Source organism: Diplodia seriata (assembly GCF_021436955.1).
Source record: "Diplodia seriata strain FDS-637 chromosome Unknown scaffold_4, whole genome shotgun sequence".
NCBI lineage: Eukaryota > Fungi > Ascomycota > Dothideomycetes > Botryosphaeriales > Botryosphaeriaceae > Diplodia > Diplodia seriata.
The window spans coordinates 2,804,931-2,832,922 of record NW_027117311.1 but is presented as its reverse complement, the minus strand read 5'-3'; the positions used below and the strand labels follow the sequence as shown (position 1 = coordinate 2,832,922).

The window sequence follows — 27,992 nt, the reverse complement described above, 5'->3', positions numbered from 1 at the left end:
AATCTCGTCAAAACTACTGAAGCGCCTTCAAGGCCTCTATTCCCTCCTGCAGGATCGGTGTGCTCTTCTCCTTCACCAACATCTGCTTGAGCAGCTCCTCGCCCTCTTCTTCCTTGACCTTCTCTCTCGCCCTCTCCCCGATCTCGCCCTCCGCCACTACCAGGTTCTTAATGCAAACGACGCCCCTATGTCTCAGCTCATCGCTGTCCGTGTCAGCCGCCAGCCCGAGTAAGATCTCAACGCCGCGGTCGCGCTTGATAATGGCGTCGACGGCGGCGTCAGAGCACTCCGTCAGCATGGCCAGCGCGCCGCCCGCCGCACGGCGCGTAGCAAGATCCTCGACATCAGAGAGCGCGAGTAGAATGTGCAGGCGTTGGCTCGCCTGTGGGCTGCCGTCGGCGAATAGCATGACGCCCTGCGGGCCGGCCATGAGGTTGCACACCAGCTCGACGGACGCACGCTGCACGAGCGGGTTGTTGGCAAGCAGCAGGTCTTCAATGCGAGTCCAGGCCAGCTTGATGATGCCGGCGCGTGCGTCATCGTCCATAGATGCTAGATTGGTTAGCGCGAGGAGTGACTCGAATACGGGCAGCAGGTCACGCTGATCGGCCGTGGGGTCGTCCTCAAGTAGCTGGACGAGCGGACGGATGGCGGAGGTGATGGGTAGGGCGCTGGAGGCTCCGAAGATGTGATTAGGGTTGACTGAGATGAGGATGCGGGCGAGAGCGTGAGCGGCGGTGCGGAGATTGGCCTGGCAGTAGGAGGATTGTGTGTGAACAGCGGTCTTGTTGACGCTTTCGGCGATTTGGATCAGCGCCTTGACCGCACCTTGCTGCGCCATGGTGCCGCGATGCTTCTGCTCCTTGGAAAGATTGAGGAAAATTTGAAGAACTTGCGACAAGACGCTTGGCGAAGCTCTCCTACACTCCATTACCAATAGGGGCACTACGCCAGCTTGCAATACTCTTGCGCAGCGAATGGTGACGACCGCGTCGTTTTCTAACGGATCCTCGGGCGCTGGTTTCTTGGTATTTGCATAAGCCTTGAGCTGGGAGATACGTTTCTGCTCATCTGTCCGAACAGGGCGGTAGGTTGTGAGGTTGCTGAAGATGGTTATGCCGCCAAAGATCAGCGGTTTGGGGACTCCGTCGCCGCTCATCACCTTGACCAGTTCTCTTAAGAAGGTCTTGTCACGTGCCAACTCTTCTTTGACCCTCGACTTCAGCGACGAGTAAGCAAGTCCTTCAACCGACTCTTGCTTCACCGTGTTGTCAGAGGCAAGCACCACTTTCTTGAACTTGGAGACCAGCTCATCCTGATGCTCGTCCTCAGACGCCGAAGTCATGGCGCTATCGTCACCGACTGGTGTATCGTGGATCTTGACGAGGATGAGCGCAGCCTTGTTTGATCTGTTCCTGTCGCTGCTAGATCTTGAGAGGTCCTCCAACCACTCTTTACAGTGCTTGTTAATGGCCTCCCGACAGTGCTTCTCGATGCAGGCTGCGCTCAACAGCTCCAAGGCGGCCTGCTCAAGCCTCTGGCTCCCACGGGTAACAATGGTGTCTACATACGCCTCCAGGAAGCCCTGCGTCAAGAACAGGGAGGAGGCCTGGGCCGGGGCGATAGGGAAAATGGCGGCAGCAGCGGAATAAGCCTGAATCAGGCAATCTGTTGTGGGTGCTGCGACCTTGTGGGTGACGTAGCGCGTGATCAACTTCTGCGAGTTGTCGGGCGAGAGCTCGAGCAGCTTGGCGGTTGCCAGGGTGGCCTGGCTGCGAAGGGACACGGGCTGGCGGATGTCCAGGGAAGATAGGATGACGTCGAAGCCGTCGGCATCGATGATGCCGTTGAGGTGGTTTGCTTCGGCGGCCAGGGCCCGGGCGATAGCCTTCATTGCACGCTCGGGATGGGCCAAGCCGGCCTCCATCATCTGGGCCAGGGACAGCATGAAGATGTCCCTCAGGGCTTGGATGCGCTTTTCCTTGAAGGTCCAGGATTCCGTATCCAGGAGGACGGCAAAGAGCCCGTCAATGCTTTGGTCACCGCGGTCGAACAGGCGCTCGAAGGTGACGTGGGGATGGTCTTTGAGCTGGGTGGCAAGGTACTGGCGGGCGTGCAGCTGGGTTCTCAGCAGAGCTCCGGTTATCCTGTCGGCAAGGTGGTCCTCTCCGCTGAGGTCCATCAGAACGGTCATGGCTTCTTCGGCCACGTCGCGGGCGAGCTGCGTGTTTTCCACCACGCGAACGGCGTCGGTGCCATCGGCCTCGTCCTTGGCGTTGACATAGCTCTTGACCAGGCGGACGCAGGGGCCGCGGCTCTCCTCGCGCTGCAGGCGTTGCCATTCATCCTTGATGAGCGGGCTCTCGGCATCAATAGAGGAGGCTTCTTTCAGCAGTTCAGCAGCGCGCTGGTAGGCGCCGCGCTCGCTCTCGCGGGAGGCCTGCTCAATGAGCTCGAAGATCTTGGAGTCGGACATGGCTGGATCCAACGTTGGGCCAACGCATCGGGCCCCGAAACAGGCACTAGTGACGGGAGGGAGGCGATGGGGAGCACGGCGTGGAGAGAACGCGACAGGACGGATAGGTAGTCAGGGTTCTTGTGCTGTCACACGCCTCGGCCGTGGCACGCGCTTGGGCGCAGGAGCAGCGGGAGCTCCGCGCAGCTCAGGCCAGTTGCCCCTCCAGCCCCGGGTACGTCACTCAGCTAACCCTCTCCCCATCAATCTGCCCGCCCATTCCCCACGCCTCACACATCCCGGCCTTGTCCCTTTCGAAATCATGCCAGGTATGTCCACCCAAAGCAATAACAAAATAAAAAACAAGTAAAAACAACCGAGCTCCCCTTCTCCGTGGTGCCGGCCCCAAAGATCACCAGAGATCACACCAAACGTGCATTATTATTCACCATTTCCCCGCCCGCAGGCTTCTCCCTCTGGCTGGTCCCCCCTGCCGCTTCTCCAGCCCGCGCCGTCCTCTCCGCGCTGATCGCCGAATCCCTCCCCGCCCAGTTCCCAACCGAGCAGCCTCCCCCGCCAAGATTCGTCCCCCACGTGACCCTCACAGCGGACGTCCAACTCGACGCCTTCACGGAGTCCGCAGACGAGGAGCAGCAAAAGCGCGATGCCCGCGCATGGCTGGACCGCATGATGGCCCATCGTCTCCCCGGTGACGTCCGCGTGCGCTTCGAGGCGCTGGACGTCGGCGATAAATTCGTGCAGAAGCTGACCCTGCGCGTGTCCAAGGACAAACAAGGCGGCCTGCGCGAGCTCGCCCGCGTCTCGCGCCTGTACGGCGTCGAGGGGGGCAAGGCTGCGGATGCTGTGGAAACGTGGCTGGACGGCGTTTATCGGCCCCATTGCAGCTTGGTGTAGTACGTGACCCATTGGACCGTTCCTCTTCCTTATCTTTCCTTATTTTCTTAGCTTGTTGCTTCAACATACGTCCCTTGCCCCCGAACTAACAAGAACTACGTTGCAGTGGTAACATGCCAATCTCGGACGAAAAGAAGACAAAGCTCCAGAGCGTGGTTGAACAGGCCGGGGTCAGCGTCTCTGGTTCCGGTCATCTGGGCGGTTGGGATGGCGGACTTGTCTGGCTGGTACCCACGTTCAAGAAAATCCCTGAATGGGAACCATGGGTGGAAATAGCTCTTTGAATGTGCAAACAGTGACAATTCAAGTATCTGAACACAGAGGGTGACGTTGCACCTTACTCATACGTAGTTGGCTCCATTGTTTGGACGCAGATGTAAGTCTTGAAGCCAGTACATGGATGGACTTGTCCGCATGTAATTCCCGCGTAGAAAGAAAGAACGGAGTCTCCTTGGCAGGGCTTCCACATAAGGCCCGAATCTTCTAACCTGGCATGAAACAACCAAACCATCAACACCGACAGTGATACTCATTGACCATTAATCCATTTTGTCATAACCTTTCCTAGATATACAAATTCCTGCCTGACGAACACTCCAGATCCACATAAACATCCGGGAAATTTTTGGTTCTATAGTGCACCACACAACCCAACAACTCCTGAAACAAAATCTTCTTACACCATGGGCTTGACAAGGTCCTCGCCAGCCTCGGCCTTCTTGTTGCCGTACTTCTTGAGACGGATGGCCATGACGCTGATGAAGCCCGTGGTGTCGCTGGGCTCGAAGTCACCAATCTCGTCCATGGAGCTCTCGCTCATGTCGTACAGCTTCTCCGTGTCGGACCAGCGGCCGAGCACGCTGAAGGTGCCCTTGTAGGCGCGGCAGCGGACCTGGCCGTTGACGTGCTTCTGCGAGGAAACGATCGAGTCCTCCAGGAACTCACGCTCGGGAGAGAAGTAGAGACCGTTGTAGAGAATCTAAAAGGTTTACAGTCAGTCCCCAGGGCTACATTCGGTACTTCAAGCACATGTAATCTTACCTTGGCGTAGTTGAAGGTGAGGAACTGGTCACGGAGAGCGCGAACCTCCCTGTCCATGACGAGACCCTCGAGATCGACGTGAGCGGCCCTCAGCATGGTAAGACCCGGAGTCTCATAGCAGCCACGGGACTTGAGACCGATGAACCTGTTCTCGACAATGTCGATTCTGCCAACACCGTGCTTCCTAGCAATGGTGTTCGCAGTGAGGAAGAGCTCAACAGGGTCGGTAACCTCAGTGTCCTTGCCATCCTTCTTGTAGACGAGCTTCTTGGGAAGACCCTTCTCGAAGAAGAGAGTGAAGTCCTCGGGAGTCTCAGGGGCCTTTGTGGGGTCGGCGGTGAGCTTCCACATGTCCTCGGGAGGAGTGGTGTTGGGGTCCTCGAGGATGCCGGCCTCGTACGAGCAGTGGGCAAGGTTCTCGTCCATGGACCAGGGCTTGGACTTGGTGCTGGTGACGGGGATGCCCTTCTCAGCAGCGTAGTCGAGCAGATCGTTGCGGCCAGCGAAGCGCTTGTAGAAGACGGGGTCACGCCACGGGGCGATGACCTTGATGGAGGGCTGGAGAGCGTAGAAGGCAAGCTCGAAGCGGACCTGGTCGTTGCCCTTGCCAGTGCAGCCGTGGGAAACAGCGAAGCAGCCCTCCTTCTGAGCGACCGCGATCTGAGCACGGGCAATCACGGGGCGGGCAAGAGAGGTGCCGAGCAGGTAGACGTTCTCGTAGATGGCGTTGGCCTGGATGGCGGGGAAGCAGAGGGCCTCGACGAACTCGCGACGAAGGTCCTCAACGTAGCAAGCAGAAGCACCAATCTGCTTGGCCTTGACCTTAGCGGCCTCGAAGTCCTCCTCCTGGCCAACATCGGCCACTGGGTGATGTTAGCGGTATGTGGGGCTTTGACGCGGGTTGCGGCTTACTGAAGCAGACGACCTCATAGCCCTGGATCGACAGTCAGCGGGAGCTTCAGCAAGGGCAGTAGAAGCACTCACCTCCTCGAGCAGGTAGGCCAGAATGCAGCTGGTGTCGAGACCACCGCTGTAGGCGAGACAGACCTGTTGCAGCCGTCAGTACAAGCTGCAATGAGTCAAACCCCGCAAAGGGCCGAGTGTGCCTGCTACCTTTCCCTTGGTCATTGTGAAGGTTGTAGGCGATGGAATCGAGGATGAGGGAGCTCAAGGAAGATGCGGCGGAGAGAGCAGCAGCGGAGGAGGCCAATTGCTCTGGGAGAGGTGGAATGAGTTGGTGTTGGGCAGCCTTGGGAGCTGGAAATTTACTGACTGTTATCGCGCGCGCTGATCGGCGGGACCTGGGTGACCTCACCGCCCTCGCATCCCCGCGGTCTTAGCGGTTGCTCCGGCATCGCAGCCATTCTTACTGGCTCGCCGTCCGCATGCGCGCCGAAAAAATTTCGGCCTGCAGCGGCCGCCCCAGCTTGTCCCCGTCAGCCTGCCCATGCTAGCCCGATTCCAGTCACAGTTCACGCCTATCTGCCCCATTCCTATTCGAGTGTGCACATTGAATTACTGTACAGTATCTACCCATGCAACAAAGGCGCCGTGCTGGAAACCGTCCAAGTGTACTCCTCGCTGATGCAAATCATCGTATATGCAAAGAAAAGGCCGCCGGCAAACGATGCCCGCGTGTAATGACAACAGCTGTACTTGCTTTTGAGAGTGGGAAAATAAAGAACGGCCTGCAATGATCCGAGACTAAGGAGAGGAAAACAGTACGGAAATTAGTACATGGTGTTCTGCCGTGACGCATGCAAGCTGCCGGCTCCTGACGACGTCTCGCTGAGCGGTGTTTGCGGCGTCTGCGGCTCCAGAGAAAGCTGGCTCCGCAGGATCATGATCCACGGGTGCTGCAGCAACTCCGCCGCCGTGGCTCTTCTGCCAGGGTCGCGCTCGAAGCACGCGTTGAGGAAGTCGATCCCCGAGTCGCTCAGCTGATCTCCCGTTGGCAGCTGAGGAGGGTTGCCCTGGGCAATGTTGTACATGATCGCCCATTCGTTGTCCAGGCTGGCCCACGGGCGTCGTCCAGTGGCCATCTCGAGAATGACACATCCAAGAGACCAGATGTCGACAGCGCCCAGCCGCCCCTTGTTCTCACCCTTGATCACTTCGGGCGACATGTACATGGGCGTGCCCGTCATTGACTTCTGCCGGCCTTGGCGTGTCGCCGCGTGCTCTGCAGCCAGCGTTTTGCCCTGCTTGGCGATGACCTTGGCGGCTCCGAAGTCGACAAATTTGATGACGCCGTTGTGGTCGAGGAGAATATCTGCAACTTGTCAGCAAGTGTCCGTGGCGCAAGGAAGTTCCGACTTACTCTCTGGCTTGATGTCGCGATGCACAACGCTGCTTTCATGGAGATAAGCCAGACCCTCCAACATCTGCAAAGCGTAGACCATGATGACCGTCTCATCCTCGATGCGGCCATGCTCCAACAGGCCTGCAAGCGAGCCTCCAGAGCAGTATTCCATGAAGATGTAGACCTTGTCACGATGAGGCTCGATGCCGTAGTAGGACACGATATTTGGATGGTCGAGCATCTGCAAGACACCCATCTCATCGCGGATCTGCGATACGATCGTCGGAATAAGTTGGGGGTCCTGAAGGCGAATTTCCTTGACGGCCATCAGGTGGTTCGAGTCGAGGTTGATCGCCGCGTAGACTGATCCAAAGGTGCCACCTCCGATGAACTGGCCCTGCTGCCATCTGAGAGTGACATTGGTTGCCGAGGATGAGAGGTACGTGAGGGCGCGATCAGCCTCATTCGAGTCCTCCAAGACACGGCCAAGTGCCTGTCGTTCTGCCTCCTTGGCCTTTCTTATCTCGTCGATCTCCGCAAGCTGCTCGAGCCACCCCTCACGGACAAGCTCTGCAGACTCCTCGTCGTTCTTTAAGCGACTGATGTCCAATTGCTTCTTGCCCAACATCGCATCGATGCGTTGCTTCTCGGCCTGGGCTGCCATGGTCGATCGTGCCCCCATGATATCGAAATGAGAAATCAGGAGAGACATGCATCCAGCAACCTTTGCACGCAGCCGAGCATACTCCTCTTCATTCAGCGACAGGATATTTTGGCCTCGAGTCATCATCATAGCAAACTCGAGCGCCACCACAGCCCATCGGAACGTCTTCCGATCAGATGCCACGCAGTCGTCGCAAATGAAGCTTACCCAGTCAAGGGCAAGCCTGGTCAGTTTGAGGTTGTTCAGCGCGCGGCGGTTAAAGTCCATGTAGTAAACAGAGCGCTGGCCGAACTCCGTGGCGAAGGCGAAGCAGGTTTGAATCAGCTCCTGGCATTCCAGGCCAAAGGTTTGCCTCCGGATGATCTCAACACTATCCATGATGGTGTTTGACAGCTTATAAGCGACCTTCTTTATGCGCTGCAGCTCCACGTTCACACGAGGCAGGTTAGCTCTTTGGTCCACGATCTTGGTCAGCTCGACATTAGCCGACTGCAAGAAGGTAGCATTGGCGTTAGCCAAACGTGTCTGTGCGCCATCGGCAACGAGCCTCATGCGGCCAATCTTCACATCAAGGTGCGGCGTCCGAAATTGGGCCTGGATTGTAGGTCCGTGCCAGCGCAGAGGATCTTCTGGCCTAAGGATCAACAGATAGGGATTGGTGGGATCTTCCGTAACCTCGTCCGTATGGTAGCAAGTTCCAAGGAGAGACTGGATATCCTGTGTTCGGTTCATCAAAACGGGGGAAGCAATGAGGTACAAGCCCTTGTTGTCCGTTGTCTGTGTTTCCACGAGAAAGTGTCCGCTCATTTCCAGAGCTTCAAAGAGATCTTGCACCTGTTCGGGAACGAGGCTGATGTTGTACTCAGTGGAGTTCTCGAACCGCGTGGTCAAAATCCTAGAGAAACGGAACAGTTTCCTTTGACGGACACGGACGGAATCAAGGATTTGTTTGTAACGCTTATCCATCTCGGCTCCGGCGACTTCCTCTGGACGCCTCTGCAGTTCCTTCTCGAAATGTGCAGTGAGACGGGAGAGAGACTTTTGCGTCAGGTAACTGGAAATGATCAGTACAAAAGCGAACCCGATGCGCGCAAGACGTACCTAAATTGCTCAGCAACTTCCACGTCGCCACCTTCCAAGTGCTTCCCAAGGGTCTTGGAGAATTCCCATTCCTGCTCCAGGATTTCGGCTTCCTTGAAGGTGTTCTTGTTTGCCGAAAGCTTCCAGTTCAGCATCTTGAAGTAGAACTTGAGTGCGTCCAGCACGACGGCATCGAAATTTTCTTCTATGCATGGCGGAGGATCCCAACCGGGCTCAGATTGTGAGACCACGGTGTATGATTCTTTAATCCTAATAGCCAACTTGAGAAGGATCTGAAACTGAGCGATCATCTGCTCAGCCATCATTACACCTTGCTGTGCGGGATCTTTCATGCGCTTAGCGTAGGACAGCCGCATGCGGATAATCTCCTGAACCAGACGTGAGGGGAAATTGATCAAGGTAAGAAGCTCCTCGATATAGGGAGGAAGGTGACGTTCCTGGAAGGCCGTGGCATTGGCGATCAACGTGGCTTTCGCCTTGTTGATCACATTGTTCAAGCCAACCAGAAGACTGTCTTTGCTCTGAAGGGATTTCAGGCCGTCCTCCTTCAGGATCCGATCAATGAAGGAGGAGTCGTCTGTGAGGTGGCTGTCTCGCTCCAAGCGGTCCCTCCTCTTGGAGAAGTCCAGTTCATCATTGCCGACCCAGCTCCTTAGAATCGAAAGCTCCGTATTAATGAGCTGCGTGGTGTTGTGCCAAGAGATGACAGCATCGCAGCTTTCACGGAAGGCTGCAGAGGCTGCACGGGGCTGAGCATGCTCCAGTGCTTGCCAAGTAGGATAGAGGCTTTCACACTTCTCAATCTTCCGTACCATATCCGCAACCTGCTGTGCAGCCGTCTGACCGACCTCAGCCTCTCCCTTGATTTCAAAGGTGATGATTCCCTCAATCAGGGTCTTGGCCTTTGACCGCCCGTCGTCAATCAGTCGCCGTTGGGCCTGCAGGGTGCGTCCGCAGCACTTCGCTCGAACGCCCATCCAGATTTCGGTTTTGATTGTATTGTCGCCCTGCTGCTCGCCGCCGCCGATAAGGCGCTTCTTCTCCTGCTTGACGACATCGCCCGTCAAGACGCTAGCCAGCATGGAATGCCACTCTAGCCTTTCCCTATTCTCGGGGATTTTGAGCTCCTCCACCGACGGCTCGAGGTCGTCGTTGCCATAGTATAGCAGAGTCTCCTGGTCATAGGGGTCGTTCTCGAGGTAGTCGGTGGTGGAAGGTGACTCGTCGTCTGTCTCGGAGTCCTCGGTGCTGTATCCCAGACTGGGTGTGCGCAGGTCGGGATTGAAGAAATCATCATTGTCCGGCGCGTCCTGCCGTATACGCTCGACATAGGCCTTCTCCTGCGCACGATATTCGGCATTTGGGTTGCGGCGGCTGCCGCGGTTCGTAGACGAGGCGCGGTGGCGGGCGCCGTTGCTGTTCAACGAATACTGCTGGGGACGGCGCTGGGGAGCATATGCATTGGACGGGGTACGGACGGCGGACGGGCGAGGAGGGCGGGCACTGTTCATGGCGGGCGGCTGCAGCTGAGCGTTAGGCGCGGCATCGTACACGCCCACGCCGTTCGGGGCGCCGCCGCTGCCTCCTCGCGAGCGAGAGGCAGCGTAGCCATAGGGCGCGGCAGCGGCCATGGGCGGGACCTCATCGCGCGGCGTAGTGGACACGGCGGGTGCAAACTCGTACTGGCCGTCGGCGTCGTCGTCGTCGTAGGCGTTGCGCTCGCCGACTGGGCGCTCTGGGTCCGACTCGCCGCTGGAGCCTGAGCCCGAGGTCGACGAGTCGTGGCGCGGCAGGTCTGGGGCGTCCATGGTCGGGTTGGCAGGAGCAGCGGCTGCTAGACAGGCGTCGGGTGCGGAGGGCTGGCTCTTGTCATGCTCGGGCTCCGTGAAGCGGACGCCGCGTTGGGTGGGCTCGCCAGAGCTCATGAGTGAAGGCGATCGGCCTGGAGCTAGCCAGCACTGGGCGTAGGTTCCGGCGCGCGGGAACGGGAGCAGAGCCTCGGCGTGTGGCGGTGCGCTGCGCGGACAGAGCCTGGAGCGACGCTCAGGTTTCTGTTTAATTCAAACAAAGCCAGAGGGCGCGAGAGCACGCAGCCGGCGATGCGAACGCACTGGCAACACGCAAAACAAGCGGCGCAACCAGGCGATCCCGTCGCGCCCGTCTGTGCCCGGCTGCAGCGCCGGCGAAAGCAGGTTCTCGGGGCTCCTTTCCAGCCCACTCGCCGTTAAATCACCGCGAACTGCTCAGCTGCGGTGCGTGCCGCGCCTGGGGATTCTCGACCGTCCGAGGACCCGCTCCCCACGTGGATCCCCTGCCTCCGCTGTGGGAGGAGCAAAAACGTCCGCTTTTGGCGCCCCGTGAAGCCTGCCACGAGAACATCCGCATCCCAGCCTCCGCCGAGGGACCGCCCTTCCACCCGTCGGGCTAGCCTTTGTTCCCACCGACTTCGCCCGCGCCCCCGATCCGACGCCTCTATCGCGATCTTGCCATGTGTCTCGCGGCTAGCAGAATCGGCGTGCTAGTGGAGTCAGCCGCACACGGCTAGTAGCTACGGCATGAAAGACGAGCCTTCGGTGATTGTTGCGAAGTCGCCCAGCAATACGCAATCGTCTTGGCGAGCATTGAGACCGTGGGGAAGCTTAAGCATGCGGATGAATGGCAAAATGCCGTGTGCCATGTCTTCCATGAACGCAGCAATTGCCTCCGACTGCGCCTCGGCCGCCATGGTTCTGGAACCGGCCGCGCACGGCTGACTTCTGTGGCTCGCCAGTGCCCATAAGCTATCGGGGCAAGCGTTGGAAGCCTTGTATGGAAGACGCGTACAGGTTCTATTCTGGTCCACAAGCGTTCTCCATCGGGAAACGCTATAAGCAACCCCACCAGATGCGATGTTCTTTTGCTAAACGTTGCTCGAGCAGCGTGAGTCAGCCTGGGGTTGCATTCCCCGCGTGGGACTCGTCACAGCATCATGCTGTCCCCTGGTGGTGTTATATGAGTGTCCCCGTTAGAGCATGAGCAAAGTTCTCTCGCTAGTAGTTGCATTATTCTGGAATCCGCTTTGTCCCGTTGGCCCGACAAGGAGTGGATCTCTTGCTGCTTTAGGAAACCTGGCCGATCTTCATCCAACGACTCTCTAGCATGCAGACAGCCTTTCCCCCTTATCTACCTGATAAAGTTAAAACAAGAGTCGGAGGCATTAATCATCATCAACAAGGAGGGGCTTCTCGCAGTGGATATGCCGAATTTTGGACTCACCTACGTGGGTAGTATGAAGTAAAAGTCCAGACATAGATGTCATTTTAGTAAGCCCCTCCTACGTTGGCACATGAACGTTCGGATGAAAGTACAAGTATTAAGTATATGCATATAGGTGATTTGGGTGCAATATTGCGATGAGATAGATGTGGTGGGCTCAGTTCTTTTGCAACCCACTGTAGCCTAATACCTGGGGGACACGTGCACGCGTGGGAGCCTGAAGCCTTCTAGCTGTCTAGTTGCGTAGTTGAGCATCTTCAGCCTGGTCATAAACATCTAGGCAACGGGTAGTGCCATGCAAACGTCCGATAGATGAGAAGAACATTCCCGAAAGTTGGCTGAGCTACCTCCAATCCCGACCTACTAGTGGTTGCAACAAAAGCAAGAGGAAACGCGAGAGAGCAACATCATGCCAGGGCAGATGTCGCGTGTGGTGCAGCAACAGCGAGGCCCGCATCCTGCAGTGTCGTCGTCAATGCCGTGTTCAGTGTCGGATATGCAAGCGAAACCTCAGGCAGGCGCTTCTTTGTGCAACAGCGTCAGCGTACAGCAAAGCATACCCCAATAGGATCTCCGTAGCATAGCGCCTCCAAGTCAACGAGGGAGTTGGCCGCCGTGGAACAATTACGGCGGGTCTGACGCCGTCAACGCCGAATATAGAAAATACCCATGGCTCCCAGCTACAGCCTTGGGCGTGATGAGTCCACGCGGAGTTATGCTGACCTCAGACGCTAGAAGTGAAGCTCACACCGAGTGGCGGGACTCCTGTACACGCACAACGAAGAAACCTCTCCCAACCAACCAACACAACCGACGGGTGGGAAGAGGTGGCATCGCGACGGGTGGCTGCAGTCCCCAGTCTTCTGTCCTACACTGCTGCACGGGGGCCCCACATTTTGGCAGCCGTGTTGCTGGATCTGATCGAGGTGCGAGTGTTGTGCGACCTCAGCCCCTTCGGTTCCATACCCTTCACCGCTTCGAAGAACAGACATCGGACAAAGCGAAAGACCATGTCTCTGGAAAGTGTCTCCGGTCAGAGATGGGGAAGTACGCTTGATGGTGTATTGACGAATGGCATGCTGCAGTCCTTTGTGCAGGACTAGCGACGGGTGTTTCTGCAAGGTCAGCACAGCCGGCACCCATCCGCATTCTCAGTCGACGGTGGAGGGGGGCCAAAGCTATGCTGACAAGGCAGGAGCGCGACTGGCTGTGCCACTCCCACCAGCGGCGGCTGGCGTGAGGACCCCACGACCCGTCTGATGAAGGGGCAGCACGGTCTCGCCTGCCGACGGGAAAAAAGCATGGTTTGCCCGTGCAGTTATTTATTTACTTCAGCCAGCAGCGGGGCACGGAAGTGAAGGACACGAGGCACCACGGGAAACTATCGCAAAGAAGAAGCTGGAGCCAAGGAAAGCCCCGGACTGGGGGATATCGCTCTATTTCCCATGGCGCACGCCAATCACCGTCGCCGCTGTTATCAGCTGTGCCCTCGCTTACCAAGGCGTAGAAGCCTCAGACAGGACAAGCCCTCGACCAGAGTCGCAACACATCGCGCCAGTGGCTGGGCGGAGATTTGTGGTGCCGCAGAGGTGCAGAGGCGCGTGTCCCCGACGCACAGAAAGCGGCGGGCGCCGGCCAGCAGGACGGGCACAGAGCCTGCGACTCGAGCCATCAGCTAGAGCAGCATCTAATGCAGGGGCACATGTTATTTTGGACCCTGCCAGTCGAAGAAGGCGGCCATGGGTGCTAGTGAGCACTCGCGTGGAGACGCGCAGCGCCCAGACGTCAGGGCTTCAGCGTGTCCCAGCCGGGGACGGGCGGCGTTTTGGAGGCGCAGGGAAAGTCTATAGGGACGGGCGGAACGAGAGGCTTCCAAGACATGGGGGCGGGCGGGCAGATCTCACGAGAGACTGCAGGCGGGCGAGCTGGCAGCCTGATCCCCATGATCTTCGCGCTGCATGGAACGCTGCCGACGACCCGCTCAGACCCCGCCGCTCGGCGGTTGCCAGTAGGGCGACAACGCCTGGAACGGCGCTCGCCTCCAACGGCCAACCTAACGCAAGGGCGCGGAGCGAGCGGCGTGGGCGTTCGTCTTGGCCGCGCGGAGTCGGCTGAGATAAGGACTAGGTACGGAGTACGGGCGTTGCGGCGAAGGATGCATGCAGCAGGCGATGCAGCACAACCCACGGCGCCGGCAGCAGCTGCGCGCCCCGGTGCAGTGCGGCAGCAGCATCGCGTCGGGTCCAGTGCGACGGGGCAGATTCGTCGCGGGGGTGCGGGCAGGGGCCGCGGGCACCCGGCACTCGGCACCATGAAGCGCGGAGCACAGGGCGAATGTCTAAGCCGCGGCATGTCGTCGAGGGTCGATATCGAGCGTGGTGGTTTGGTGCCTGTAAATCAATGGGCTGCGGCCATGCCCAGGTATCGGCCATCCCACGGGGGCCGGACGCTCGGACGCACGACCTGCGCCGCAGCGGGCCCCGCGATTGGCTCACTGCTTATCTTGTGGCTGCGGTGCGCCCGTTCGTGCGTCCGTCCCCCCCAGGAATGAGCGGAAGCTGAGGCCCTGCAGCGCAGTTCTAGGTCACCACCTTTCAACTTAAGACTTGCGGCCTCGCGTTTGCCTCGCGACCGTGTCAACGACGTTAGCTCGCTTCTTTACCCGACCGTGTTTCCGCCGCCTCCCGCAACGCGGGTCCGGAGCGAATTACCGCGATCGACAAGGCCCACGTCCACGCCTGCCCTTTAACTCCTCCACAAAGCCGCTTCCTCGACACCAGTCGCGGCCTCCGACCCTTCCACTCTTTTGCCCACCGCTCCTCCGGCGTCCGTGACGTCCACAACACCCTGCTCCTCCAGCAGTCGCTGCTTCCCTTTCCCCTCGTAACCCAACCGTCTGGACCGGCACGCGCCAGTACCATCCACCATGTCGGCCGCTACGACCTCCGCCTTGCCCTATGTTCCGCTCACCTCCTTCCCTACCGATGCCCCGGCCACCGGCGGCGACAGTTTGACGGAAGACTTCAATGTCTACTACCAGGTCAGTCTCTCGTTCGGACGCCACTAGCAAGCCACCCGCACTAATGCGCATGATAGTCTGGCGACATTGCCTGGATCTTGACCTCGACCGCTCTGGTCTTGCTCATGATTCCGGGTGTCGGGTATGTAGACATTTCGATGCCAAGCTTTCGTCTCGCTAATTGTTGCCCAGCTTCTTCTACTCGGGCCTTGCTCGTAGGAAGTCGGCGCTGTCCCTGATTTGGCTCTCAGTCATGGCGACGGCCGTCGTGTCTTTCCAGTGGTTCTTCTGGGGCTACTCCCTGGCCTTCTCCCACTCGGCTGGCAAGTACATCGGCAACCTCGAGAACATCGGTTTCAGAAACGTCCTTGGCGCTCCTTCTGTTGCCGCCGCTACCATTCCGGACCTCCTCTTTGCCATCTTCCAGGGCATGTTCGCCGCTATCACGTAAGTCTGACTTGACGAACTTCCTATGCAATGTCGAAAATAACGGAACGTTGGCAGTGTTGCGCTTGCCGTCGGTGCTGTTGCTGAGCGTGGCCGCATGCTCCCCTGCGTCATTTACATGTTCATCTGGTCGACGGTCATCTATGACCCCATTGCTTGCTGGACCTGGAACCCATCCGGATGGGCTGCGAACATGGGCTCAATTGACTTCGCGGGAGGCACTCCTGTTCACATCGCGTCAGGAACTGCTGCGCTGGCTTACTCCTACATGCTGGGCAAGAGGCGCGGCCACGGCACCCAGGAGCTCAACTACCGCCCCCACAACGTCACTCACATCGTCATTGGCACCGTCTTCCTGTGGGTCGGTTGGTTTGGTTTCAACGCCGGTTCTGCCGGTGCTGCTAACGTCCGCGCTGTGATGGCCGCCGTTGTCACCAACCTCGCTGCTTGCGTTGGTGGCATTACCTGGTGCTTGGTCGACTACAGACTTGAGAAGAAGTGGTCGACTGTCGGCTTCTGCTCCGGTGTTATTGCTGGACTCGTCGCCATCACCCCCGGATCTGGCTTCGTACCGGCTTGGGCTGCTGTCGTCTTCGGTGTCTGCGGCGGTGCTTTCTGCAACTATGCCACCAAGCTCAAGTACTTCCTCCGCTGCGACGACGCACTTGACATCTTCGCCGTCCATGGCGTTGGTGGTTTCGTTGGCAACATCCTCACCGCATTCTTTGCTGCGTAAGTTTCTCCGACTCTTGTCCAATACTGTGAAAAGCCTAATAGAGCTATAGTGACTACATTGCTCACCTGGATGGTTCTACTGAAATTGATGGCGGCTGGCTTAACCACAACTGGGTCCAGCTGGGCTACCAGCTTGCCGACTCTGTCGCAGGCGGCGCCTACTCGTTCGGCGGAACCTGCATCATCCTCGGCGCTCTTGGCTTCTTGGGCACTTGGATTCCAGCCCTTAGGCTCCGCGCCACTGAAGAGGAGGAGATTCTTGGTATCGACGACGTCGAAATTGGTGAGTTCGCGTACGACTACGTTGAGCTCGCTCGTGAGGCCAAGACCCCTGAGGACGACGACGCCATGTCGCATCACTCAATCGTGCGCACTTCGAGCCACGAAGGCCACGAGAAGAACCATGACTCGATGGGCTCGCAGCAGCCTCTCCACTAGATGCTTTTCTTCTATTGGTCAATTATGCCTGAGTGCCGGTGGCTTGCTTCACAGGTTGCGCTGTAGATACACTTGGAACAGCCTGGGGCGTAAGTTGGTGGTCTTGGGTAAGCTCGATACCCTTCCGACGAAGCTGTAGCGTGTCGTCGTCCTTTAATTTTCTTTTCTCGTAGTTGCTTGGGCTGCATGCTTGGCAAGAGATCTCCCGCTGGCGTGCATTTGGGCGGAGGTAAAAAGTAGATAATCTCAAACCAGCATTGGTGGAATGCATTGAGTACGTAATGACCAATGAGCGGGCACCATAGTGGTCGCGTCCCGTGCTCTGCAACGTGCCGTGGAGCAAAGGCGGGCGTGCGTCTTTCGCGCCAAGCCGCTAGTGATGTAATGCGCTAAAGAGCTCCGCTACTGAGCTCCATGCGCCCTCACCAGAGACACCACCGGTCGAATTTCCAACCCGCAACACGATCTGCCCACCTTACCCCTCACTTGACGGTCACATCGAAAGCCCAGCTCCGACCGTCTAGTTCGCGGCTGTGTGCGCAACTCTGCAGCCTTATCGCGTCCGTTTCCGCGCTGCCGCGCCCGCTCACCGACAATGGCCAACACTCGCAACGCCTTTCCGAAGACCCGCGAGGAGTTCGATGCGGACGACCGCGTCTCTTGGTCCAAGGCCGACAATAAGTTCATTTTGGAGGAGACCAACGGCAACGAGTGGGAGTTTGACGATAGGCTGAAGAGATGGGTCCCTACGGTACGCTGACGCCCCGCTTCCCCCTCTGCCGCGGACACTGGGGGAAAATGAAATCCTCTCCGCGAAGCCCAAACCCGTTTCTGGCTTTTCTGGTTTCTGGCTGCAACGGGCTGCCCAGCGCGCACCTTTGCCGGTTTGAGATTGTCGAGGGCCGAATCGATTAACCGATGGGTTTCCGGAAATAGGTGGACAAGGATCTCTTGGAACAGCAGGGCAAAGCCTACCAGGTCGCTGGCGTCGACGAGTCTGAGGATGTCAGTGAGAAATTCAAGGCCAAAAAGAGGAAGGCGAACGGCGGAGGCGATGATGTAAGACAACTCCATCCTCATCCCGGCTTGATAGTGGGTTTGCCCTGCAGCTAAAACAGTCGTGAAAGTCTCGGTCGAAGAATTCCAAGGAAATGCCCAGCTCCGCGGTCTACGTCACGTCCATCCCGTTGGATGCTACCTACGAAGATATCGATGAAGTCTTCTCAAAGTACGGCATCATCCGCGAGAGTGAGGATACCGAGGAGAAGAGGATCAAGATGTATACCGACGAGCAGGGCAACTTCAAGGGAGAGGCTCTGATCGTCTACTATCGCCCCGAGTCCGTCCCGATGGTCATCAATATGCTCGATGACACAGCCTTCAACTTCAAGCAAGGCGTCAATGGCAATATGAGGGTCCAGGTTGCGGATTCATCCTTCAAGAAACAGAAAGTTGGCGAGGCCGATGACAAACAGCCCAGGCCACCCAGGAAGTCTCAGATGGACAAGCTGAGGGCCGAGGCTAAGAAGAAGGAGATGGACAGGAAATTGACCGACTGGGGTGATGAGGATAACTACCCGCTTCCCACTTCTTCCGACGGTGCTGGCACGCGCTGGGAGAGGACTGTCGTCCTGAAGCACATGTTCACACTCCACGAGCTTGAGGTACGGCCATTGGGGAGAACGCAAGGTCATCCGCAGAGCTAACATCCTGCAGGAAGACCCTGAGGCCGAAGACGATATCCAGACAGATATCATGGAGGAAGCCGAGAAATTCGGCGAAGTTGAGAAGGTCTTCGTGTTCAACGAAGAACCTCAGGGCGTCGTGAGCATCAAGTTCAGCGATCAATCCGCGGCCAAGCAGTGCGTGAAGGCCTTCAACGGCCGCATGTTCGACAAGCGCTCTATTGTGGCTTACATCGCGGACGGCAAGGAGTTCTTCAAGAGGACCAAGAGGGACGACGAGGAGAAGGAGAAGGCTCGCTTGGAGCAGTTCGGCAAGGATCTTCAGTCTGGAGCCTTGGCCAAGGCGGTCGATGGCGAGAGCGACAAGAATGGCGAAGATTAGAGGGCATCCCTCTCATCGAGGGCCTTTCTAACCACAGTTGGAAAAGACCCACAAAGCTTAAAAGATGACACCCCGATTCGGATCTTGCGTCCATCGATTATCACCCTCGCCTCGGGGTGAGCTGAGTCTTGGGTTCCGATATCATGGAAAGCGGCTTCAAGAAATCATCATCACGGCCTGGCTTAAAAAAAAAAAAGAGAGAGAGAAAACTTGGGGTTTTCATAAGTGGTTATTAGCACAGACCAGGCGCGACTGAGGCATAGGTACAATTGGCGAGCGTCCTTGGAGGCGGCATATACCCAGGTTCTTTTCAGAAGCCTAATAAGGACAACTGCTGCTATTTCAGAAAAATTGTCTTTCTATTTCTTTCTCATGCTCGTTCTCATCAAATTCCGTCTAATGGGGGTATCCAAGCTGACACTGCAGAGCCTCTTCTTCCTCCCTCAAGGTCTTCATGCCGCTCGCGACGGTATCGCAGCAGATGAGAAGATTTGAGCCACCGAGGACGCTACCCATGTAACTATGGTGTAAAACCTCTGTGAAGTAGATGCGGGTGGGCTCTCGACCCTTTTGTCACCCGCCGTGGTATCGACAAGCTGTAAGAAAAAAAAAAAAAAAAAGGAAACAGAACAATCGTGGTATCTCCCTCCCAAATATCATCAAGAAGAAAATGAAGAAACACAGAAAACACATGAACGTATCATCGCAATCCCAGAAGAGATAAGGAAAAAGAAAACAAAAAAAGACAAACAGCTTTTTTTGCTCAAGGCCCGTAGCTCCTCCTGACGATAGAGCTCAGCCTTGGCCTCTTCCCCCGACTGCCAAACAATGGCGCCACCTCAGCCGTACTCGCCGGCCGCTGTCCTCTTGCCGCCGCCGCCGCCTCGCTATCCGCTTCGCCCTCGGGGCCCACGTCCTCGACCGTCCGGAGTGCCACGTCGTCGAACGACGACTGGGGAGAGTAGTACCGCGGCAGCGAGCTACCGCTTGCGCTGCGCGCTCTCCTACCGACGGCGGCGGCGCCGCCAGCTGCCGTGGTCGCACCGGCGGGCGAGTAGGCCGCCGCCGCCGTCAACGCCGTCAGCGCCGACTGCCTGTGTTGGCCGCTGCTGCTGCTGGGCGATGCGGGCGGCGACAGGCGACGGTTACCGCCGCTTCCGTCGCTGCTACCGCTGCCGCTGCCGCTGCCGCTTCCGTTGGCGTCATCGTCGCGCTCGTCGTTGCCCACGCAGGGACTCGGCGTCTCGAGGATGATGGCGGGCGGCGGCATGACGGGCGCCGACGCGTGCCTGTTGCGGACCCGGTCGCGCACGCCCGAGCCGTTGGACGAGGATTCGCTGCTGTGGAGGGAGCCTTGCAGGCTGGACACGCCCTGCGTCGGGTTCTCGGGCGACTGCGTGCGCTCGACTTGCAGGGGGACGAGCGTCGAGGTCGAGAGGCGGGCGAGGGGGGAGACGGTGGGCGAGGTTTGCGAGTAGGGGATGTAGAGTTGAATGCTGCTCGAAGAGGTCGCGCGGGCGCGGTGTAGAGGCTGGTTGTATGGGTCGGTCCGTGGCTGTTGCTGTGGTTGCTGCTGCTGCTGCTGCTGCTGCTGCTGCTGCTGCTGGTACTGTGGTGGAGGAGAGGTGGGGATCGCGGCGGGGTGGGAAGAGGGCCGGTTCGAGGGGTTGACGATGGTGAAGGCACTGATGTCTGGCGTCGTGTCCGAAGAGCCCTCCTCGGTGGTGTAGTAAGAGGACTGGGTGGCATCTGTGTTGTTCCGCGTCGGCGGCGACCCGACGGCGCGCGCGGGCGGCGTGATGACGGGCGATGCGAGCGGGCTGTTGCTGACGGATGTGACGGGTGGCGACAGGGCCCCCGCGGCGTAGGGGTTGTTGTTGCTGCTCACACTCTGCATGATGGCGACATCCGACACGCTGCGCACGCGCTTGTAGTCGCCCCGGTGGTGGGAGAAGCTACGCTTGAGGTTTGCTTTTTCGGCGTCGAACGAGGCGCGCTGCTTGCGTTGGCGCCGCTTGTGCAGGCAGATGCCGATCAGGGAGATGATGAGGGCGAGAGCGAAGACGCCGAAGATGCTAGCGCAGACGATGGTGGTGGTTGATGTGCCTCCACCGGATGACGGAGTCGAGGTGGCACTGGCGCTGGCGCTGGCGCTGATTGTGGAGGAAGAGCTTGATGTCGACGAAGCGCTGGAAGTGGAAGAAGAGCTGGACGAAGAGGTTGTTGAGCTCGAAGAGGAAGTGGAGCTCGAAGCGGCGGACGAGGTCGATGATGAAGCGGCACTCGACGAAGCGGCGGACGAGGAGGCGGAAGCAGATGCGGAAGCAGAGGCAGAGGCGGAAGCAGAAGCTGATGCAGTTGATGAGGCAGCTGCCGCAGTCGAGGAAGCGGCCGCTGAGGAAGAATCGGCGGTCGTAGTCGTTCCGGCCATTTTAGGAAATTTTATGTGGGAGACAAGGGATCTGAAGAAGGGCCAAACGCAGAAGCAAAGGGCAGAGGGAGCAGGCACTGCTTAATACTGCGGCAAACGGCTTACCGGGTAAGGGATGCCTTACTGTGGGTACAAGTGGTCCTGGGAAGGCCTTGCTAAGCAGCACCTACGGACGATTAAGTATCAGGAACACAGCATCACCACATCGGATAAAAATAGGCAGCAAAGAGGCCCCGTCGCAGCTTGACTCTTCATGGCATCGCGGTGGAGGAATGCAGCATGGGCCGCAACGGGCCGTCCGCAGCACAGGTCACCATCCAGTAAACCCACCCCTCAACTGCCTGCTACGCCCCACAGAGGAGACCATCCACATGCCAGCTTGGCGCATCCCACAACACACAGGCCGCCGTCTCTTTTGCTCCTCTCGGACGGCCCATGACGGACGAAGGATGAGCGGCAACGCCTCTCGCCCCTGGCGACGAGGGGCAACGCATGGCGACATCACGCGGGAGCAGGCTGCGCAGGAGTCGTCGACGAACCACGAGCAAGATGGCGGTGGCAGAGGCGGCGGTCGAGCAGGCCGGAGCGATCCGTGGAGAGGCTTGCGCACCAGTGAGCGGTTCAGCCTTGCCAGGTAGCGCTGATCTTAGCCCGGTGTGCGACGCCTCAACGGGTGCGCGTCCAATCACGTCAACACCTGGAGCATGCTGCGGCTCTCCCGCGCCGGATGATGGCATGTTGCAGCGTGCAGCACAGCGCGAGCCCGGTGTCATGGCCCAGGATTGTTCTTCCCCGGCTTGGTGCTTGGTCCAACGTGGGTTGGCAGCTGCTGCGCGGCGCAGCCAGATGCAAACAAGCGAGTGTGGAGGCTTCGACGACGAACGAAGATCCAGCACAGGCGCGCCCGTGCGCGTGTGGAGGCTGTGCGCGCGTCGTCGGCGGCCACGCCATTCGGCCTCTCACCGACTCGGTCCAACACCTCGTCGTCGACAGCCCATTGGAATCGGTCGACACCACGCCGCCTGCAGCGATCATCCTTTCACGCAGGGAGCGTTTCGCACGCCGATGCCGTTGCGCTCCTCCTCGGCGCTTTTCTGATTTTTTGTCGGTGCTGCTGCGGATCCCGGCTTTGGGGGCCGTTGCGCCTGTGTCCTCACCCTCCAGAGCCGTGGCCGTTGCTCTCGTGAGGAATGAGGCGTAGCCAGCCGCGTGGTTGAGGCGAGCCATGATTTACGCGAAACTTCGAGATCCGCGAGGCTTTGGTCACTTCTCCTGATCCGCCATCCTGGTTCTGCGCCTGTTGGCTCATTTCCCTGCTGACGCGCGAGTCATCTTCTTGCTCTTCCCCATTGCGCAATCCGAAACCGACCTCTTGAGCCTCAAGCGCAGCGTCAGAGGGTGACAAAGGAGTTGACGACGCCTCCCCCGCTGGCCGCATGCAGTCACCTGACACCATAGCCTCACTCGACTTTGTTCTCCTGGGCTCAGTGCCATAAAAGTCTCATCTTTCCCTCCGGCACTCGCCAATTGCTCTGTCATGTCCGTGGGTTTCCTGATCCTTCAACAAATTCTGCCTAACGCCCATACCCCGGCCCAAGCTTCTGACAAAGCGCGACCGCCTTTCTCTCCATCTCCACTCTGAAGAATAAAAATAGCGGCAGGGGGAATCGACTTGCTACACATGGCTTGCTGATCGCCGACTGCATATACAAGCACTTGACCTTCATGCTCGATGGCGCGCTTAGCGGTTGCGCCGCACGCCAGCCGACCAGGCAGTGTACAATAGCGCGAAGGAAAGCAACCCGTTAGGCGCGCGCTACTGGACCATCTTCGGTCTGCGGGGATGCAGCTGTGCCTAGCTCACGTGGAGCAGGGGGGAAAAAAAGGCACGAAAAAACTCCACCGCTCCTGCCGCAGGTCCGTTCTGCTCTCATTCGTCCGAAAACCTTAGAGTCCAACATCCGGCATGTACCGGCCTTCGACTTATATCCGGGGAAGCTTTCGCCCGGGCTTTGCAATTGTGCCGTCTCTCAGTCAACCTTGGCATTACAGAGCAGCGGAGCATGGTGGGTTCCAACACTATTCGTCTTCCATGCTGTTTCATAAGACTACTGTGCCTCAGCGCGGAGCTGTACGCGAGCGGCCGTGCCGTTGCAAGTAACCAAAATTGCGTGCATGGAGTGGTGCATAAATTGCGGCGTGACTCGGGCAGTGCCGCGTCACTGCAGTACCACAGAGTGTTGGTGAATGCGATACTAACACCTCCAAGCGCCCCGGCCCAGCCTCTGTCTTCTTTATTCTAGCCGATGTAATCAAACGCGGAAGGCTGTGCTCTCCGACACCGCCTGAAACTCTCTGGATTCCGGAAAATGCTGCTTTGCCCAGAGAATCCTACGCGGATCTTATCCTTTGCGGGTCGATTCGCTTCACATCCCCAGCACGCTGAAAGGTCTTCGTTCCTCGCACGGGATGGTAGAGCTCGCGCTGTGACTTCTATGGGGCTTCCCGGGCCTCCAGGGATCGAATCCTTCGCGTCACTGCTGCTTGGTAATCCGTCAGCAGAGTTGTTTCGCGCAGTTAGCGCAGCGATAGTGTTGGTTTCATCTCCTTATACTGCTCATTCACCTGTTGGACGTCATCTGGCGCCGCGATTCCTCCTGTGCTTCCATTCGTGCCATAATCTTCACCGGTGGCATCGCTTGTGCCTTCATTAACTTCAACAGAGCACCACATGTCATGTGCAAAGTCACTCGCCGTACTAGACCATCTCGTCTCTCATCGAGCCGCGGACCAAGCATTTTTTTTTTCAGGTGTTGCCACTGCTGTCAAAGTCCAAGATGCCCGCAATGAAGGAAAGGGAAGACAGTGTTGGGGCGAATTGGCTTGCATCTTTTGCAGCACTTCGAGGCTTGATTTGGTACTCCGCAATTAGTAAAGCCAATCATAAAAGTAAAGTACCCCCAGCCGTGAGATGCCTGCAGCAAACGTGGTCATATAAGCAGACAGGCCTCAACGACTCTAGATTGTTCATAAATCTATCATGACCATTCAGTAGTCATTCCAGCCCAATATCTGATCGTTTGAAGAACGTGCTCACTTCTTTGAGGGCGACATTCTTGCCATTCTTTCTCAACCAGCCACACCCACGCCCTATCAATCATCATGCGGTAAACTTATCATAAGCCCCATCCTACTTATCCATCTAAGAGAAAGCGAAAGTACACACCATGCTATCAAAAGAGAACGATCAATTGGCCACGTTATCTATGGTAAATTTTGCTCCGTTGCATATTAAGCTGTGCAGAACGGATTCTTTATGAATCCCGTACACAATTCCGAAAGTCACGTACGACTATAGGTCGCAGATTATAGGGCTTCCCATCCGATTGCATTTCCTCACTTACCGTTGAAGTGGAAGCGCCTGTCAGTATGGCAGTCGACAGCCAGTCCGCAGCTCATTGACTTGCAGTCATAATCTGTACCATCCGCAGCCTCTTCCACGTACGACCATAGGTCGCAGAATATAGGGCTTCCCGTCCGCTCAGCCGTACTCAAGCTGCGAACCGGCCGATTAGTACTCAAGTGGGTGACCATTGGGGAATCCCGGCTGTTGTACGTTTTGCTTTTTGCCCGTGCGGTGCACCAAATTTTTTTTGCCGAGCAGCCGCATGCAAATTCTACTACTGTTGTTCAAGTCTTTCGAAATCTCTTATACAGTGATGTTGCAAGCGAGCGGGAAGACGCCTTCTTCAAGGCAAGGTTCACCAGCATGTACGCTGCCATTGCGAGACTTCGAACTGTCGATGGTTTGCAGGACTTCATGCGGACAGGATCCTACATACAGTAGAGCTCGGAACTCACCTGGAGGTCATGCCTCGTCGAGAAGGTGGCACGCGCTAGCTGAGTCTCGTGAACGAGGGCGAGTATGGTTGAGCATATCTCAAGGTTGAATCGCTTTATAAAGCTCGTAGTCATGTATGATGTCTTTCCTGGGCCTAACGAGTCCGGCGTAAAACCTCTTTATGGCTCTGACAGCCCTTCATATAGGTTTTGCTTCCTATTAGGATGATTTATAGGGATTACGATCCTTCTATGTTCTATGAAGTATCATGTTTTTCTTTCGTATGTAGTTGAGGTAGGTATTTGAACATAAGGATGCATCAGAATCTATCCTTCAACTGCCCACAGTGCAACCCGTTTGCACCGCGTTTCACGATTCACTCCAGTCGGCGCCGTACTTATCTCTTCTGTTGTTTCACTGCCCAATTTCCTTCAAACTCCAGGTATGACCAGACACCATCAGCGACGCATCACTGCTCACTCAAACCAAGATATTGCACGCAATTCTCAAGGGCGAGCTGTCAGGACATTGCTCATGCCCAACCCATTTCATTTGCACACGGGGAAAAAAAGACCATATAGATGTTTCCCTGCCGCCCCTAACGCCAATCGAATGCCTCGAACAAAGAGGCTTTTTTTTTTCCGCCTCGCCGCTCCACTTACAACTTCTCTAACAATATCCTCGATCCAGGGTTACCACTCGGCTTCCTTGCCGTCTCCTTCTTCTTATCCTTTTTGTCCTTCTTGCTCCCCGCCTCCTCCTTCTCCTTCTTGTCCTTTTTCTTATCGTCACCATTGGCAGCCTTCTCCAGCTTCGCCTTCTCCTTCTTCAACGCCTTAAGCACCTTCTCCTTCTTCCCGAAGCCCTCGGCCTCGATCAGGGCGACGACGACGAACGAGCTGGCGCCCGTGGCCCACTCAACCAGATGGTCCTTGATGTGGTCGTACAGCGCGTCGCCGAAGCCGAGCGGCGGATCGGCGAGAGTGGTAGTCTTCGTCTTCGGGTCGAAATGGCCGCCGGTGGCGAGGGTCTTGAGCATGCGGCCGGCGTGCGGCGTCTGCGCGAGGTGATCCTCGGCATTCGGGTCGCCGGCGGCGAGGGCGGCGACCGCTTCGACCGCTGCGGCCTTGTTGCCATCGGTGGTACTGAGGAGGGCTTCGGTGATGAATTGGCAGCCGAAGGACGACTGGGCGAGCGCCGAGGGGTCTGCAGCGATGACCTTGAGCAGGGTTGGGGAGTAGGCGTTCACGACTTCTTTCCTCCTGACTTCCGAGTCCTTCTTGGAGGTTGTGCTGCGGATGGCGTGGACCTCATCAAGGAGGGCTAGGTCCTCAGGGGTCGAGAAGAGCCACTTCGCGCGGCCGCAGAGAGGATACAGGATGGTAATCCGGCCAACCTTGTCAATAGCAAGGTTCTGCACTTTCTCCTGTTGCTCTTCGATGCTCGAGTTCGTAGACAAGAGTTCCGGGAAGATAAGCTTGGTGGTGAGGACGGTGTCATCCACGACGTCGAGAGCCGTCAAGAGAACCTGATGAGCATGTGCGTCAAAAGCCATGATCTCAATGTTTTCCTTGTACATCCTCAGGAGATTCTTCCTGTCCTTGGCGGTCCCGTAAGCAAGAGCAAGGCAGACAACGCGAGCCCCGTTTTTGGTGAAAGCCAAGTTCTTGAGCAAATCACCCTCCTCATCGCCCTTGATGAGCTCGAGGAAATCGGTTGCTTCCTCGCTACCGGGCTTGGTGGCAAGGAAATATTGCAGCATGGCATCGTGGAGCATGGTGAAGCCAGTCATCTTCTTCTGGATGAGCGAGTTGATCATGATGCGGCAGTAATCCATAATAGGCCTCCGTTTCTCCGGCGACTCCTTGAGGATCTCAGCAAGATCTGCAGTAACTTCCTCATTCTTGCCGGCTTTGAAGACGGCAAATTCGGCGCCATACCACTCCCGCAAAAGTCTTGCCTTTTGCGCCTTGGTTGCCATGCCTCTATAGATATCGTCCAAGATCCAGGAAGCTTCGGGGTGGTTGATCAGACGCTTGACCGTTCCGTAGAACTCAGAGACGATCATCTCGCGGGTTTCGGTATCACTGGGACACAAATCAGTCAGCGGTTTGACAGTGGAGCTTCGGATCCCAGCACTTACCCTTCAACCAGAATCTTGCCGACCAAGAACTTTGCATATCTGCTTTCCGCAAGAGCTTTGTATTCGCCTTTCAATTCGTGCGCAATCATCTTGCGCTGCTCAGGTGTCGAGTATTTCAGAGCGCACTGGATGACACGGGTAGCATCGTGCTTGAAGACAAATTCCTTGACCCTTCCAGTGATGATGCTGAAAAGCTCCTCGACAAGCTTCTTGCGCTCATCCTTCGGAACGTGCGACTTCAGCCTCAAGCGCTCCCAGATTTTCTTCGATCGGTGGAGTTCGTCGCCAAGCGGCTTGTTCATTTTGCGCTCCTTCGCAAGTTGCTTCTGCTTCTGGTGCGCTTCTCTCGAGTTGCCTGCCGGGCGCGCTTCGTCAGTCCTCTGCACTGCTCAAACAGGGCGACCGCATGTTCTGCGGAAGTCCGGGGGCTACACATACCATTTGCTCCGCTCTCCGCTGCCGCCGCCACTGCTGTCTTGGATCTCTTCTTCACAGCGCCCGAATCCTCCATCTCCACGTCGCTATCGCTTCCGCTCGCCATGCTTACATCCTCGGCGCTCTCCTCGGCGCCGTCTTTCGCGGAGAAACCAGCGAAACCATTCTCGCTTTCGGTGGTGTCCGACTCGACAACGTCCTCCTCTTCCTCGGGCTCCGCGCGCTTCGCGTGCTTCTTTGACGGCTTTTTCGCCTCCTTCACGGGCTTGGCGGCGACGGGCTTTTTCGCGGTTTTGATCTTCTTGTCGCCGGAAGCCTTGATGGCGGCAGGCGCCTCGGTCTGCTTGCGCTTGATTCCTGCCATTTTTGTGCGTGGGGTGGGTAAGTGATTTTTCTTGCGAACCGAAGAGTATGTTTCTTGCAGCTCAAGAATCTTTTGCGCGAGATAAAGCGGTCTGGCGGGCGGTGGCAGACGGCAGATCGTTGACTGACTCGTGTAAGTCCCACCCAGGAGCCGGATGGCGCCGGGCCTAAGGATTAGATTTCTAGTCGGTCGGACTTCAAAGCCGCGACGAAACAATGTATCTGTGCAGTATCGCAATTGCCCCACGTAGGAAAAGTTGAGGCGTAATATCGAACCGATCGACCAGAATGGGCTTTTCATGTTGCGTGTTCAATCGCTTTAGTTGGATCATGAACCGCT

General features: G+C 57.4%; 8 protein-coding genes across 8 annotated transcripts; 3 read left to right on the top strand and 5 right to left on the bottom strand.

Annotated features, from left to right (window-relative positions):
• Positions 1 to 13: 13 nt before the first annotated feature.
• Positions 14 to 2,476, bottom strand: SHE4 (SWI5-dependent HO expression protein 4; the record flags this gene model as incomplete). The annotated part of the gene is made up of 1 exon (XM_066776187.1): positions 14 to 2,476. One exon carries the CDS (start codon positions 2,474 to 2,476, stop codon positions 14 to 16), a length of 2,463 nt encoding a protein of 820 aa, XP_066634068.1.
• A 301-nt stretch (positions 2,477 to 2,777) lies between these two features.
• Positions 2,778 to 3,370, top strand: SLS55_004730 (uncharacterized protein; the record flags this gene model as incomplete). The annotated part of the gene is made up of 2 exons (XM_066776186.1): positions 2,778 to 2,784; positions 2,961 to 3,370. 2 exons carry the CDS (start codon positions 2,778 to 2,780, stop codon positions 3,368 to 3,370), a joined length of 417 nt encoding a protein of 138 aa, XP_066634067.1.
• Positions 3,371 to 4,046: 676 nt separating this feature from the next.
• On the bottom strand, positions 4,047 to 5,539 carry ARG1 (argininosuccinate synthetase; the record flags this gene model as incomplete). Its single annotated transcript, XM_066776185.1, has 5 exons — positions 4,047 to 4,349; positions 4,412 to 5,274; positions 5,324 to 5,345; positions 5,396 to 5,458; positions 5,525 to 5,539. The coding sequence occupies 5 exons, from the start codon at positions 5,537 to 5,539 to the stop codon at positions 4,047 to 4,049; spliced, it is 1,266 nt and encodes a 421-aa protein (XP_066634066.1).
• Positions 5,540 to 6,141: 602 nt separating this feature from the next.
• On the bottom strand, positions 6,142 to 10,403 carry SSK2 (Suppressor of Sensor Kinase (SLN1); the record flags this gene model as incomplete). The annotated part of the gene is made up of 3 exons (XM_066776184.1): positions 6,142 to 6,683; positions 6,732 to 8,431; positions 8,479 to 10,403. 3 exons carry the CDS (start codon positions 10,401 to 10,403, stop codon positions 6,142 to 6,144), a joined length of 4,167 nt encoding a protein of 1,388 aa, XP_066634065.1.
• Positions 10,404 to 14,659: 4,256 nt separating this feature from the next.
• AMT1 (ammonium transporter Amt1) lies at positions 14,660 to 16,372 on the top strand (the record flags this gene model as incomplete). The annotated part of the gene is made up of 5 exons (XM_066776183.1): positions 14,660 to 14,773; positions 14,830 to 14,894; positions 14,945 to 15,199; positions 15,257 to 15,931; positions 15,985 to 16,372. The coding sequence occupies 5 exons, from the start codon at positions 14,660 to 14,662 to the stop codon at positions 16,370 to 16,372; spliced, it is 1,497 nt and encodes a 498-aa protein (XP_066634064.1).
• Positions 16,373 to 16,967: 595 nt separating this feature from the next.
• SLS55_004726 (uncharacterized protein) lies at positions 16,968 to 18,439 on the top strand (the record flags this gene model as incomplete). Its single annotated transcript, XM_066776182.1, has 4 exons — positions 16,968 to 17,123; positions 17,309 to 17,431; positions 17,500 to 18,036; positions 18,089 to 18,439. The coding sequence occupies 4 exons, from the start codon at positions 16,968 to 16,970 to the stop codon at positions 18,437 to 18,439; spliced, it is 1,167 nt and encodes a 388-aa protein (XP_066634063.1).
• Positions 18,440 to 19,202: 763 nt separating this feature from the next.
• Positions 19,203 to 20,336, bottom strand: SLS55_004725 (uncharacterized protein; the record flags this gene model as incomplete). Its single annotated transcript, XM_066776181.1, has 1 exon — positions 19,203 to 20,336. One exon carries the CDS (start codon positions 20,334 to 20,336, stop codon positions 19,203 to 19,205), a length of 1,134 nt encoding a protein of 377 aa, XP_066634062.1.
• Positions 20,337 to 25,369: 5,033 nt separating this feature from the next.
• On the bottom strand, positions 25,370 to 27,653 carry puf6 (Pumilio y domain member 6; the record flags this gene model as incomplete). Its single annotated transcript, XM_066776180.1, has 3 exons — positions 25,370 to 26,798; positions 26,855 to 27,209; positions 27,293 to 27,653. The coding sequence occupies 3 exons, from the start codon at positions 27,651 to 27,653 to the stop codon at positions 25,370 to 25,372; spliced, it is 2,145 nt and encodes a 714-aa protein (XP_066634061.1).
• Positions 27,654 to 27,992: the final 339 nt, after the last annotated feature.